This window comes from Tachyglossus aculeatus, chromosome 5 (assembly GCF_015852505.1).
Source record: "Tachyglossus aculeatus isolate mTacAcu1 chromosome 5, mTacAcu1.pri, whole genome shotgun sequence".
NCBI classification, from domain to species: Eukaryota; Metazoa; Chordata; class Mammalia; order Monotremata; family Tachyglossidae; genus Tachyglossus; species Tachyglossus aculeatus.
The window spans coordinates 69243874-69258646 of record NC_052070.1 but is presented as its reverse complement, the minus strand read 5'-3'; the positions used below and the strand labels follow the sequence as shown (position 1 = coordinate 69258646).

Sequence of the window (14773 nt, the reverse complement as noted above, 5' to 3'; positions counted from 1 at the left end):
AGATTTTGCATAAGAAGGAATGGTCCTTGTGGGCATTTTTGTCATTTATTTTAATGTCTCCCCACCTAGAATGCAACTTCTTGTGAGCCAGGAACATGTCTACTTTAAACTCTGTCTACCAACTCTGAGTACAGTGCTCTGCACACAGTTAGTGTTCAATAAATAAAATTGATGTACTGCACTCTCCCAAGTGCTTAGTACAGTTCTCTGCACTAAGTGATCAATAAGTACTTTTGCTTGGTTGAAGCATTTGCACAGCACCAGCCAAGACATGTGTTTCCTGGCCAACACTATACAGTACTTTTTAGTTTCCGAAAGCTGTTTTCTAGTCTGTAAACCCCTTTTCAAATTTATTAAGTGCTTATTTAAGCACTTAGTATGTGCTAGGCACTGTACAAGCTAACAGGTTGGACACAGTCCATGTCCCACGTGAAGCTCACAGGCTTAATGCCCATTTTACAGATGAGGGAACGGAGGCACAGAGCAGTTAAGTGACTTGGCCAAGGTCATACAGCAAGTAAGTGGTGGAGCCGGGATTAGAACTGTGGTTCTCTGAGTCCCAGGCCCCCGTTCTTTCCTCTAGTCCATGCTGCTTCACAGCTTCCTTTACGACAGGGATCATGTCTACCTACTCCATTGTACGTGCTCGTCCTCTAGACTTTAAACTTGTGTGGGCAGCAAATGTGTCCGTTTATCAATCAATCAATCAATCATATTTATTGAGCGCTTACTGTGTGCAGAGCACTGTTGCATTGTAGACTGAGCCTGTTGTCAGGTAGGGATTGCCTCTGTTGCTGAATTTTACTTTCCAAGCGCTTGGTACAATGCTCTGCACACAGTAAGGCGCTCAATAAATACAACTGAATGAATGCCAGTCATGGTGGTGTCTTGGAACCACTGAATCAGTGGCTACTATGATTTTCCCATTCTTCAAAGTTCCTCAGGACTGTGTTATAGAACACCATCTATTTATTTTAACTTTCAAGGAATTTTCTTGCTGCAGTAACAACTTCATGTTTGCAGAGCTATCGCCCCTAGAAAAGAAGAAAATGGAACCCGCTTTTGCTCTTAAACTGTGGAATAGTGTTTTAAGTGAGAGAAACAATACAAAATGTGAATACAAGGTCACCCACACCAAATAAATTCACAAGACAAACAAATGACAGGGAGGCCAAATTTAGAAAAGGTCCTAAAATGTGCGTTTTATTCCATATCATTATACAATGTTTACATAGTTATATATTTTTTTAAAACTGCGCAAGAGTGTGTAAAATAAAGTGAGGCAAATACCAATTGTTTTGTTCTCCCCAAAACAAACATTTTCAATTTTACCCTATTTATGTAGTGCCTTAAATGGATTGAATCTTTCATTTTAACATGAAAAACTGAATCAAGTGGATACTCATCTTGAAATGCTGTCCTACAATTTGTAATGAGCTGCAGGTGTGCTGTTAGAAAATGACTGAAGTCATAAAATAGCCGTGTTGAGTACAAGTCCTTTGTTTCCCTTGAATTAGGGCACAGAAAGTCCAAATTTCACAATAAAACTCAGATAAAATAAATTACTGTGCTGGAAAAAGTTTGAAGTTGTACAGTAGCAAACAAAAGACAACATCAGTACCTTTTGTTCAGAGTAGCACCAGTCCACACCTGATTGTGTTTCCAACGTTAATCTTCTCGTTCAATATAGAGTTGGCACTTAAAGTGGAAATCCTTCTGCTTCAGCGAAGTTTTCTGGACTGACTAAGCCTTCTGCATTGCTAAACTCTCTACAAAGTGTAGGCAACATTACACAGGGAAATGGCACATTTAAACCATCACCGCCCTAACCCGTGTATGGCTTTTGCCGGTTTTTGGTGGCTCCCTAACCCCTGTTCGGAATATTGCCAATGTTTCCTGTGACAGTGGTGAAACTAAATAAAAAACAAGATCGAAGGGGCTTCATGGCAAGGAGGTGTTAAAAAAACAAGTGATCGCAGCTAAGGAGGGTTTCACATGTTGTTTAACTCCAGTAAAGTCTGATCCAGCATCTGATGCATACTAAGGTTTTCTTCTTTGGCATGTGCCACTTTCTCTGTTACGGGATTAGAAAATTAAGACATGAGTAGTAGTTCTTTAGACATAACTTTTGTCTCTATTCTACAGCATGCAACACCACTCAAACACAAGAAACATTTACATGATTAGCATCACTCATGCAACCCAAGACATTTATTTAGTTATATTTTCTGTCTCCCCCTCTAGATTATAAACTTGCTGTGGGCAGAGAATGTGTCTACCAACTCTGTTGTACTCTCCCAAGTGCATGCTTAGTACAGTGCTCTGCACACAGTAAGTGCTCAATAAATACCAATTCATTGACACGATCACTTTCCAGATCTGACATGGCCTTAAGAAAGGGCATAGCAACGTTGGGTAGGGATTGTCTCTGTTGCCGAATTGTACTTTCCAAGCGCTTGGTACAGTGCTCCGCACACAGTAAGCGCTCAATAAATACGATTGATTGAATGAATGAATGAACGTCAATAAAAAGAAACTTCGGGCAAAGCAAGTGCTATATGTTGCACCTCCATTTGCAAGACTGTACTGAATACGTATAGGTCGATTTAGTTAAGGGTCAGTAATCAAATGCCGTGGGAATCGGAAAATCTACAAACCAAAACCACTGCCAATCCATCACCCCAAATAAAATGGAGACTATGTTAATAATGAGGTACTCGTCTGTTAGCATTTTGCAACTGGCATTATAACTTAAAACTCAATCTTGCAGAAAACGAGAATGAAATTCACATGACATTTTAAATAAACCATCTCTGCAGTTAAATCTCAAGCAGTTTATCCCCAGTGAAAGAGTTTTATGTTGCATGCAGCCTTATATGACATTCACTTAATACTCAGAGGAAGCGCATTACGTAAGCCTGGCATTCTTGGTCTGACACTACCCGATTCCAACGACACTGTAACGCTGAAGCAAACGTTATTGTCAATCAACTACGGATTCACACCTGGGCTCCCATTTCCAGGGCTGCTTCATCCTAACCTGGGCCCGTTGTATCGGAACTCTAACAGGGCACCAGATCCCAGATATGAACCAACGGGAAAATCCCTGTACTTTTGGCATCGGCGTTTGGGAGCCGACAACCTGGCTCTCCTCCTGCAATTACTCCTATAAATTTCAGATCCCAGTTATGACATCCCTTAAACTAGAGGACTGACTACAATGAAAAGGTGTCCTCAGTTCAATTTGGATTATTGTTAGCAAGACTCTGCATTTAAGATTGTAGTGAGAGGTCTTTAACACTCCGAGATACACCAGAAAGGACAGATAAGACCTGCCTTTTACCCCCATCTCTCTCACTTTTGTTGCTCCAGAACTGGCCAACTCAACCTCTAATGAAGGCGCCTTATCAAGAATTAATCAGAAAATAGACTAAATAGGTTTCTTATGATTAACACACGGGACTCCGTTTTTACAATTCAACCTTCGTGGATTGTATAGATACGCTAGAAAGACTATGCTGTTCATTCCCGCTAAAGCTTAATCCTCATTCAGGGCCAGCTTTAGTTCGTTAGTTAGACGGCGGTTTTGCTCAAGTTGTTGGTAGAGCTGGTCTGCAAGGTCAGCAAGCCGTTTAGAGGAAAGAGAGAGGCAGAAGGAACAGAGATTAGCCAGAGAAACAGTTCAGCAGGTGTTTATATAGAAAAAGCAATCATTCTGCAGAAACTTCTGTAGCTAGTACCCCAACAGCACTCGTTCTGTGGCTGATGACTAAAAGCCCTACAAAAATCCTTAAAAACAGTGGGGATGCCAAGGTGGAAATGGGCAGAGGGCCAGGACACTTTTTTGGGGGGTGGGGGGTGAGGTTGGGGTGAACAGGCCGGAAAAATGAAAATCCGTTACAGTGTCTTAGCAAACCGACTGTACAAGACCAGACAAAGTAATGTGCAGATTCTCTGGACATTCCTTGGCTCGCCCAGGTCTCTGCTTTCTCCTCTTTAAACAGTTTCAGGGGGGTGGAGGTATTCTAGTCAGGCCACTTGGGTTTCCTGTCACTCCTCTATGCCCATCTACTCTCTCAACCTCTCTTCCCTGCTCACTGGGACCACCTCCAGTCCAAGAAGAGCAGATGGGTAAGGGGGTGGGTTGGAGTGGAGGAAAAGAATTCTTATTCGGCTTGGGCTGTCACATGGAAATCTGAGAGAAGACGGCCCCCCCCGGCTTTATCTTTCTTAATACCAATTAATACTAGTAATAACTGTGGCCTTTGTTAAACGGCTTACTATGTGCCAGGCACTGTACTAAACGCCAGAGTGGATACAAGCAAATCGGGTTAGACAGAGTCCCTGTCCCCCATGGGGCTCAAAGTCTCAATCCCCATTTTACAGATGAGGTAACTGAGGCACACAGAAGGGAAGTGAATTGCCCAAAGTCACAGAGCAGACAAGTGGCAGAGTCAGGATTAGAACCCATGACCTTCTAACCCAGGCCCAGGCTCTATCCACTACACCATGCTGCTTCTCTAAGATGAAGAAGCGGCTTAGAAGCTGAAGGTTGGTTCACCTACCAGCTAATTACGGCTGTGCGTGACAAAGTCTGGCCCCAAAGCTCATAAGACAGTCTACTAGCGGGGTTTGATTGGAAACAACTACATCAGTTATTCTCCATCCCTCGAAAGACAAGTTTAGTTAGAAGCCAATTTTAATGCTCAGTGAATATAAGTAAAACATTGCTGGTAATCCGGTGGCTCGAACTGGGGAAGCAGAGTTGCCTAGTGGAGCAGGCCATAGAGCTAGGTTTCTAATTGCAGCACTGCCCATTTGTCTGCTGGGTGACCCTGGGCAAGTTACTTAACTTCTCCGTTGCCTCAGTTCTGTCATTTGTAAAATGAGGATTCAATGCCGGTTCTCCCTCTTACACAAGCAGCGTGGCTCAGTGGAAAGAGCACGGGCTTTGGAGTCAGAGGTCATGGGTTCAAATCCCGGCTCCGCCACTTGTCAGCTGTGTGACTTCAGGCAAGTCACTTAACTTCTCTGTGCCTCAGTTACCTCATCCGTAAAATGGGGATTGACTGTGAGCCCCACGTGGGACAACCTGATCACCTTATAACCTCCCCAGTGCTTAGCACAGTGCTTTGCACATAGTAAGCGCTTAATAAATGCCATCATTATTATTACACAGACTGTGAGTCCCATGTTGGACAACGACTGAGTCCAACCTATCTGGAATCTACCCCTGTGCTTAGCACAATGTGTGGCACATAAAAGGCACTTATATACCATAATTATTATTATTGTTATAATTAAAGAGGGATTTGGGGGACTCTGGGGATTCTAACACTGAAGATCAATCAATCAATCGTATTTATTGAGCGCTTACTGTGTGCAGAGCACTGTACTAAGCACTTGGGAAGTACAAGCTGGCAACATATAGAGACAGTCCCTACCCAACAGTGGGCTCAAGATCACAGGGATCTGCAAAGTCTCACAGAACGGCTGCAATAGTAAGATTCAGTAAACTCTCTAAATTCTTCCCGACATTCTGACCTGTGAATGGGCTTTTCTTTACACACCTGAAAAATAAACAAGTTCAAATTCCTGGAACACTCCCGTCTGGTCACTCCCTTTCTGAAATACCTTGCATTCTCCCCTCCTAAGAACTCCTGTATTTGGATGGGAGTTAAGGCTGCGTGGCTCAGTGGAAAGAGCCCGGGATTGGGAGTCAGAGGTCATGGGTTCTAATCTGGGCTCCGCCACTTAGCTGTGTGACTTTGGGCAAGTCACTTCACTTCTCTGTGCCTCAGTGACCTCATTTGTAAAATGGGGATTAAAACTGTGAGCCCCACGTGGAACAACCTGATTACCTTGTATTTCCTCCCAGCGCTTGGAACAGTACTTGGCACATAGTAAGCGCTTAACAAATACCATCATCATCATAAAGAAGGAACAGGACCTTGGCAACAAGAGTCAGGCTAAGGTAATGCTGCCAGAGGTTCAAAGGTCGGCCCCTGAGAGGAGTTTCCGTGCCTGAGAATTGGCCCGGCTTTTCGCACATGAACTCTGAATGCCACTCAATTCCGGAATTTAGTTTTTTCCCTTATCTGCAGTTAGAGATCTCCGAATTTAGTGTGTAGGTTTTCAGGAAATTTTTAGTCACGAAAATTAGGCTCTCCCTTTTCAAGTGAAAAAACAAAACTTGTTTGTGTGAGCCTGAGTCCCTCTAGACTGTAAGGTCATTGTGGGCAGGGAATGCTTCTGTCATACTGTACTCTCCCAAGCACTTAGTACAGTGCTCTGCACACCTTAAGCACTCAATAAATATGACTGACTGACTCTGTAGCCTGGCTGTGGGTGTCAGTGGTCTTTGCAGTGTTGTTGATCTCTGTAGCTCGTGACCCCATGGGGCAGGAGAGGTAACAAAAGAGGGTCAGAATTCGTTTTCAGTGTCTAGGAGTCCATGAGGAGCATGGATACAGAGCGGCAGTATAAACAGGTTCAAATTCTTAACCTGTTGCTGGCCTCATGTGTGACTGTGGGTAAGTGGCTTAACCTCTCTGTGATTATAAGCCTCATGTGGGACAGAGTCTGATCATCTTGTATATATCCCAGTGCTGGGTGATCTCAGTAAATACCGTAATAAAAATCCACCAGGAGACGTGAGCTCAGTCCAGGCTCAGAGTGGATTCAGCAGCTCCTCCCAGGGAGAAGAATCCACATGGCCCTCTCTCTGGACACCCTCTGTGAACAATTACTGCAGGAAGGAAAGGTCCGATCTGGTCATCTGCCCATGGCCTCCCAGAAAAGTCTGAAATGCCAGTTCTTGTCCAGAGGGACCCTTGGAAACCTACAGTTTTTAGGTGCTTTGGGCAAACTGGACAGCAAGAGTCTTCGGGAACTGTTCTACTTTCTGCTGCCTCAAACTCTGTCTTCACCCCTCAACCTGGAATTTTGGTCCCCAGGAAGTAATGGCAGATGGGGGTGGGTATGGTGGAGGGGTTAGAAATCCTAACCCCTTATGGGTTATTTACGGCAATTTGGGGGCTTGGCACCCAACAAGAGCTACCCTCTGCTCACTGTAGCAGAGATACTCAATTAGCTGGTTAGATTGTTCCTCCAGGCATGGATACAAGGAGAGGCTGCCACTTGACCTCCCCTCCAGGGAGCCAATGCCAAGCCAGGGAAATAACGCAACATGCTATTTTGGGCTCCACTCATTCTTGGGCTGCCCCCGACACTGGCCACTCAACCCTTTAGCCTTGCCTCCCCTCCTGGACACTGAATATTAGAGAACGCTAGTGAGTCTGGGGATCAGCTTCCTAAAAATAGATGCACCCAAGAGCCGGCCTTGACTACTGGAGACAGCATTCAGGGGATCATGCACATAGCGTTTGCTAGGAAAGTGTACTGTTTACTGACAAGAGGCCCAAAATGTGTTGCTAGAGGTCTAAATGGGGATGCAGGGGAGGAAAGTTAGGGATATTAGGTGGTCCCACTGGAAGGGATGAACTATCGTACCATTCCCCCAAGCATCCAATTGCCACTGTTAGAGAAAGAAGAATGGACTTGGTACAACGCTGTCCTGAGTTAACAACAATGTGGCCTTGTGGAAAGAGCATGGGCCTGGGAATCAGAGGACCTGGGTTCTAATCCCAACCCTGTTTCTTTCCTGCTGTGTGACCTCGGGAAAGACACTTGAATTCTCTGTGCTTCAATTTCATCATCTGTAAAATGGGGAGAAAATAGCAGTTCTCCCTTACCTAAGACTGTGAGCCCCATGTAGGACAGGGCTGTGTCCAACTTTGATTATCTTGAACCTTTTCCAGTACTTAATCAATACCATAATCATTATTACATTGCATAAGGTTGAACATTATGTGTTGAGAAACTAAATTTTCTTGATCAATTTGCCTTTAAAACTAATATTTGGGGCCCCCAAATTTGAAAAGATATAAAAGCTTTACTGAGTCTACATTTAATAAAAATCTTCATGAGTGTTTCTAAACAAATAAGACTACACCTTATACTTACAATTCTAGATAAGGTTTCACATTTTATCGTCGGCTACCTCATAGATTTCCAAAATTATGCTGCTATTAATGAATTAAAGTAGGATGGAAATGGATATTTAGATTCATGAAAAAGGCAGAAGATTTTTTAAAAGTTTTGTTCATGGCAACAGCCTTCTAAAAACAGGTTGGGAAACGGTCACACTTAGGGGGTGAGGGAAATTGGACAAAAGTCGACAATTAATAAGAAGTTTCTTTTTCAAACTGCTAAAGTTAATGAGCTGGAAGTTGGGGCAAAAAGATAATTGAGGATAAGTGACTCAACAGTTGCTCATGACGTGGGAAAAAGAAAAGCCAAGTTTGTCCCGTCTATTTTAATGAGCTTCAATCTAAAAAGTGAGAATCTGGTGACAATACTTTGAAAAATGACAAAGTTGGAAATAATGCTACAGTGAATGTGACCTCCATTTGAAGACAAAATTCATAATGTGTTAGATTCATCAATACCGCAGACATCCTGTTAAAATTAATCTTTCTTTTAAATCAATTAACTACATATTAGAAAAATCAAAGAGCAGTCTCAGTGAGAATATATCCAGCTGCATTTCTCCAATAGTTTTTTTTTGTTTTTAAAGAAAAAAAAAACTTTTAATTTTTAGGACAAAAAAAAATATCAGTATCTAGCCTTGGCCACTGAATTCCTTTGGTGGGACTACCCAAACCTTTCAAGCATGCATTCTTAAACTTTAGATTTACAGAAAAATTGAGGCTATGAGCATGCCAGTCACAAACTCTCTATTTGTGTGAGTTTAACTTCAACTCCATTGGAGAGTTCCGTGCACCATGCTGAATGTAACCTCCACACTGCTGTTTTTATTCCAAACTAGTTCTGTCTGCTTTCCAGCTCCATATTGGACCACTCCCACCAGCACCGTAATGGTTATGCTCACCCAGAATTTTGAATTTTTGAGTGTTAATCAAAATGTTCAAAAAAGGGGAAAACGAGAGCTGGCAGCCAAAAATAAACCCCTTGTAGCAAGAAGCAGATAGGTAAATTTATTCAATGTTTCAAATGGTTATTTCAATAAATAGGAGGTAAAGGAATAGCAAAACAGATACAGCTTACACACCAGGGTGTTTATTTTACATCCAGAGAAAGAGCTTCTGTACAATAGAAGGCACAATTAGAGCCAGGCCCTGAGATGGGGTTGCTAAAAGGGGAAAAGGATCAAGGTCAGCCGAAGGACAGGACAATGAACCCAAGAAAAACTGCAGAGCTCAGAAAGGTGGAACACATCCAGCTTGATGAAGGTATCTTGGGAGAGGTGAAGCAAAGAAATTTATCTGCATGAAGATAAAAGGTGGAAAAAAGGAAAGTGGCACAATGGAAAAATATACAGAAGCAGCTGCAGCAGCAAAAGAACTAAGCATGCACAGTTACTAGAGTCATATCACCTGACACATCTGTGGCAGGATTTACATAAATGCCCTAAACCACGCTGCCCTTTACTACAGGGACAGAAGCCGGAAGATCCGTGGAGTTGTTTAGTTCCATTCACACAGGACCTACGCCCTGGCTTTTCCAGGCTGATTTTAGAGTAAATGAAAACCAAAATCAAAATGGACATAATCATTTGACACTGTCATAGAAACATCAACTAGAATAGGTAGGTCCTATTGCAAATTCTATGGTACTTTCAGATATGCAATGTTCCAATGTTTTGCTGAACTTTAAGCAAGGGGATTCTGGGGGCATTAAATGGACTACGAATACAACCATACGGCAAGACGCTTATTTTCTAGGAAAGTAAGGAGCTTATAGAGCAATATGTTATGGTATTATTAGCCATGATAAGCCTTGGTATTGCTGAAGTAAACATTAAGGACCATAAAATATTGTTAGATCACAGCAAGCCATTGTAAGAATTCCACATAAATTAGTAATGAAAACTACTTCTGACTGTGCGTTGGAGGCTTTTCTCTTTCCCAAAAGAGGTAAATGCAATCCACACTGGTGGCGCTAACAAAACATGCACAAAAATAGCCTCTTCCATCAAAATCTCAGTGAGGCTGTCATCTAGAGACAATAACGTATTTGATGGGGGAGGGAAGAAGAGGGAGAGTTCCTCCAGCATCCAAACATCCGATACAATTGGTGTGCACAAAAAAATAGAACATGGGAGGCCAAGTGGCTGTAGGTCGATCACTGTCTAGAAATTTTAGTTTACTGAATAGTCAATCCATAAATCTGTAGCATCACATGCAAAATCATGTCAGATGATGACACATCTTTTGCCTCTCTGCAGCCTGGCTTTTAATTGATGTCTCCGTTTAGATGTAGGATCTGTTGTACAGTGCCGATCTTTAAGAAAGCATCTGCTGCTTTGAGCTCAACTTAACTGCTTTAAAAAGATTGTGTTCAAAATGCTAACACTGCCCTGCTGAGGGGGTGAAGACGTGGGACTAATTGGATCAGGGGCTGTAAGAAATTCCATAGGGAGGAAGATAAATACATGTATTAGAATATTCGTATTACATAACATACATATCCTAAGATAATGTAAGTATCCTAAGATAGCAGCTTATCAGCTTTACTGTCCTCTAGACAGTAAGCTCACTGTGGGCAGGGAATGTGTCTGTTAATTGTTGTACTCTCCCATGCGCTTAGTCCAGTGCTTTGCACACAATAAGCACTCAATAAATACGATTGACTGATGGATTTTACCTTTATGGCTAAGGGAGTTGAAAAATCTAACAACGGGTCTTGTAGAGTTATGTAAACCAAAGTGATAAGAAGGGTGAAAATTGCAAGTACAGTTCGAGGCAGCGAGGGATTAGAGCAAACCAGCTGCAGAGGTGGGGAGGAAGGAGAGAGGGGGCCGGGTTTTCTGGATGAGAGGTAAGGGAGTGTGGTATTTATCTGGCAATTTAAAAAGGGCACACAAAGCAAGCAGGCGGAATAGGAGAACATTTACATTGAAGTCATATCGTTGAGAGCGTGGTCCAGCTCCTCGCTGATGGCTTTGTACTTCAGTTTCTGAGCGTACAACTCATCTGCGACCGTGAAGGAGGCAGAGGCAGGAGTGCATAGGCATGGAGAATGATCAGGAGATGGAAGGTGTAGAGGGAGGCATGGATCCGGAAACAGCAGCAAGAAAGGGAAAATGCAGGAAGTAAATGCAGCAGGTGGCCAGCGCAGATGGAAGAGGAAGTTTATAAACAATAAAACAAATGCCAATTAAAGAGAATAAAGAGAGAGAAGAAAATAATTTCAGTGTGGAAAAATCATAAATATGGAGTCAGCAAGGCAGGTCAAACCCCAAATGAAAACCAAAGAAAACAATGTATTGGGTGCCTATGATAGAATTACCCTGAAGAAGTCAGAATCCTGCAGCCAGAAGGACTGGTAAAAAGAGAATTCTAAGTCTTGTAAGAATTCTTCTAAATAAGGCAGGTAGCTGAATATCTGAATAATCAAATGACCAGTTACCAGAATGAAAGCTTAAATAATTGAACAGGCACCTGAGATGTATTTTAACTTAAAATGACCTAAGTTGTCTTAATTGGTTCTTACTGGATTATACACCTTACTTTTTCTAGTCCCATCTTTAAATCACTAACCCTCTGACTCCCTAGAGGCACAGAGAAATGCTGCTTTTAATACCATATTCTACTTTGGTGAATGCTCTAAAATCATCTGCCAGTCTCTTCTTCATACTCTATCTCTCTGCTGCCTGCTCCATCCTCTCATTTCCTTTTAACTACGATACTATAAACATTTTCTAGAGCTGGCTCCTCCTAATCTTCATAATTCAGCTATCCACCCAGAAAAACCTAACTGATAGTCGGTTCTGCAGCAACCTGAATTTTCATTACGCCACAGAACTCTTTAACAGGATTAGGGAATGCTCTCCCCATGATGTGCCTCTTTTCTGAGTGTAACACGATCCGCAAGTAGAAATTGTATGAGAAGAAATGGTTGTGTGCATGCGTGTGACGTCTGTTGAGGCATGCTACAGCTACGCTTCCCAGACTCTCTGCTTCAGGCTTACTGTACTGTAGAGTGAGTTTTTGAACTTTACAATATTTAAAACAGTAAAGCAACAATGAATGGCCAGAGTGTCAAGCATTTGGTAATGGAAACATAGTTGTCTGCATTGAAAGATATCAGTCTAGGTGGGATTTTTGAACGAGCTACCCACTAACACAAGAATTTCCATCGCTAAAGTGGCTTTCCACAGCATGAGGTTTCCTTAGGTACACAATTTCTAAGTTAGAGCAGGAATGACTACACTCAAACTGAACTGAAAGTAAAGCATCGTTAGAACAAATTTCAAAAGCACAAAGCCCCTGATTCTTTGTTACCAAGAAAAAAATTCTTAATAAAGCCATAAAAGATTTATGGTGCCCTAGATAAGCTATCTGAAGCTATATGCATGCGCTCTATTGCAAACCATAGCCTGAGACAATCAGAGATAAGGATGTGTATATATTACTCTCCTGAGTGCTTAGTACAGTGCTTTGCACACAGCAAGCACTCAATAAATGTGATTTTAAATAATAATAATAATAGGAAAACACTGCCTAAGAAATGCATTAAAGTTGATAAGTCTGAGTGGGGAAAAATATTTTTTACCATATTGGCATTCTTCAGGAAGGCTAAAAGTAGAAACAGAGATTTGTAATGGAGTCTTACCTTCTAAGTCATCGATACTCTTCTCCAGTTTGGTTACTGACCTCTCAGCAAATTCAGCTCTGGTCTCAGCCTAGAATGATTAATTTATTCAAGTAAAAAACTGTACCTGTGAATATGGGGACAGTGGGGACGATAAAAGCCAACATGTACTGAACGATAGCCCAACACAAAAGAAGCGTAAAGTGACCCCCAATGATGTGTATCAGAGATACTTGATATCACAAACGTGGCTCTGTGCACCAGGATAGGGAAGCCCAATAAATATTAATGATGATTATCAACCACTATTTGGGCTTGCCAGCGCCAGATAATCTTAGAATAAAAACATACATGCCAAAGTTATCTCCATGACTACTTCTCAATTTAGATTAGTAAAATTGGACTTCTTTGCACAGATGATCTTATTTTACCTCCTTCAGTTTGTCAGAGAGGACCTTGATCTCCTCCTCATATCTGTCTTCCTTCTGCGAGTACTAGAATTAGAAAGCGGATTCCAGATGTCAGGTCAAGGTTCAATGCATGCCTGTTTTCCAGTACGTCAAAAAAAACCCTCACTGACAGATGTTATGGATATACTGTGTATACGAGTAAATTGAGGCTCATATTGAATAGCACACTCTAGAAATGCTCTCACTTGTTTAGTCAATGTATTACATGGGGAAACAACCGACAATAACTTTCCCATATGGCTAGTGTTTTAAGTTACAATGCTGAATATAAAACCTACATATCCAATATAATATATTCATCTGAGAGAAGCATCGGGTTTCTGGTGGTCACCAAAGTAATAGACTCAAAATGTTACCATTTACTAAAATTCCCACTGAATTGTGGTTTTCATTTGTGGGGATTCTGGAAAGAAATTCAAGACCGGCTGGTTTTTCTTACTCGTCTCTGAAAAATGTTTTTCTCTAATTGCATTGCATTCTCCCAAGCGCTCAGTACAGCGCTCTGCACAGAGTAAGCTCTCAGTAAATATCACTGACTGACATTTTTCTTCCCCACGTAATGCTTCTGGCCTACCTTCTCAGCCTGAGCCTCCAGTGACTTCAGATTGTTGGTCACAGTTTTCAACTCTTCTTCAAGCTCGGCACATTTGCTATTATTTCGGAACAGAGGCAGGAAGGGTGGGGGCAGGAGACCAAATCAAGCAAAGGAAATGGAAGAGAGAGAAAAAGAAGAGATGAAGAAAAATGAAAACTGAGTTCCAGAGACAAAGAACAGCCTTAAAGGAGCTGAACCATCACATATTAAAACGCCAGACTTCTCCTCAAATGTTGCCCCCGGGTTTGCAACAGCAGCAGGGAGGGGTTTGGTTTGAAATGCTCCTAGGGCTTTTAAAGTGTGATCGTTGAGCTCATTTTCAGCCGGACCAAAGATTGTTTGGGAGGGAAACAAAGGATCAAAAGTATCAAGAGGAAGCACTTAAAGCGAGATGTGAAAGAGTGAAGAGTGTAGCGAAGGCCCAGTCATCGTTACCAAATGAACCAGTAGGCGACGGAAGCTGAAAGATTGGTTGGGGTTGCTGTTAAACCTAAAAACCGCACATCAGCTAACAGTAGTACCTTATCCTCTGCAGCCATTAATGCTTTCAAGGTCTGATCCATTATTCTTAACTGTTCTTCCAGCTGTCGGACTTGGCTGTTAGTGGACACATGAAATGCACAAGGCCATTCACAAAATCAGTGTGCGAGTACAGCATGCAGTGACGAGTCAACACGCAGACACCCAACACGCATTCCCTTCGAGTTCCACGCTAGTGGTTCATCCCAGTCAGAGGAGCGAATAGGGAGCTCAGCGCTGCAAACAGGTAAATGTGGGCTGCCAGTAGGTCATGCTGTTTAGCCACTGCTCTGCAGTGGCTCACACACACACAAACACACACATAATCACACTCCGTGGCAGGAGGACCACTTACCCTTCCGAGAGCTCTGCGCGCTCCTCTGCACGCTCCAGGTCACTTTCAATGATCACCAATTTACGGGCCACCTGCAGCCAAAAGCAAGTGCAACGCGCACGCATTGTTGCATTGGAGATTTCTCGGGATCACATTCTTTTTTTATGGCATTTGTTA

General features: G+C 42.4%; 1 protein-coding gene across 17 annotated transcripts in view; it reads right to left on the bottom strand.

Moving 5' to 3' along the window:
* Positions 1-1176: 1176 nt before the first annotated feature.
* TPM1 (tropomyosin 1) overlaps positions 1177-14773 on the bottom strand; it is a 37356-nt gene continuing 23759 nt past the window's right edge. For 4 of the 17 annotated variants that reach the window (XM_038746281.1, XM_038746293.1, XM_038746277.1 and 1 more), the window contains 5 exons: positions 14618-14688; positions 13723-13798; positions 13110-13172; positions 12700-12769; positions 1177-2074 (listed from right to left, as the gene is read on the bottom strand). In XM_038746281.1, the coding sequence (XP_038602209.1) occupies positions 1992-2074; positions 12700-12769; positions 13110-13172; positions 13723-13798; positions 14618-14688 (363 nt within the window). In that variant the 3' untranslated portion in view covers positions 1177-1991. The other 13 variants (XM_038746284.1, XM_038746283.1, XM_038746290.1 and 10 more) reach the window with 7 other exon arrangements.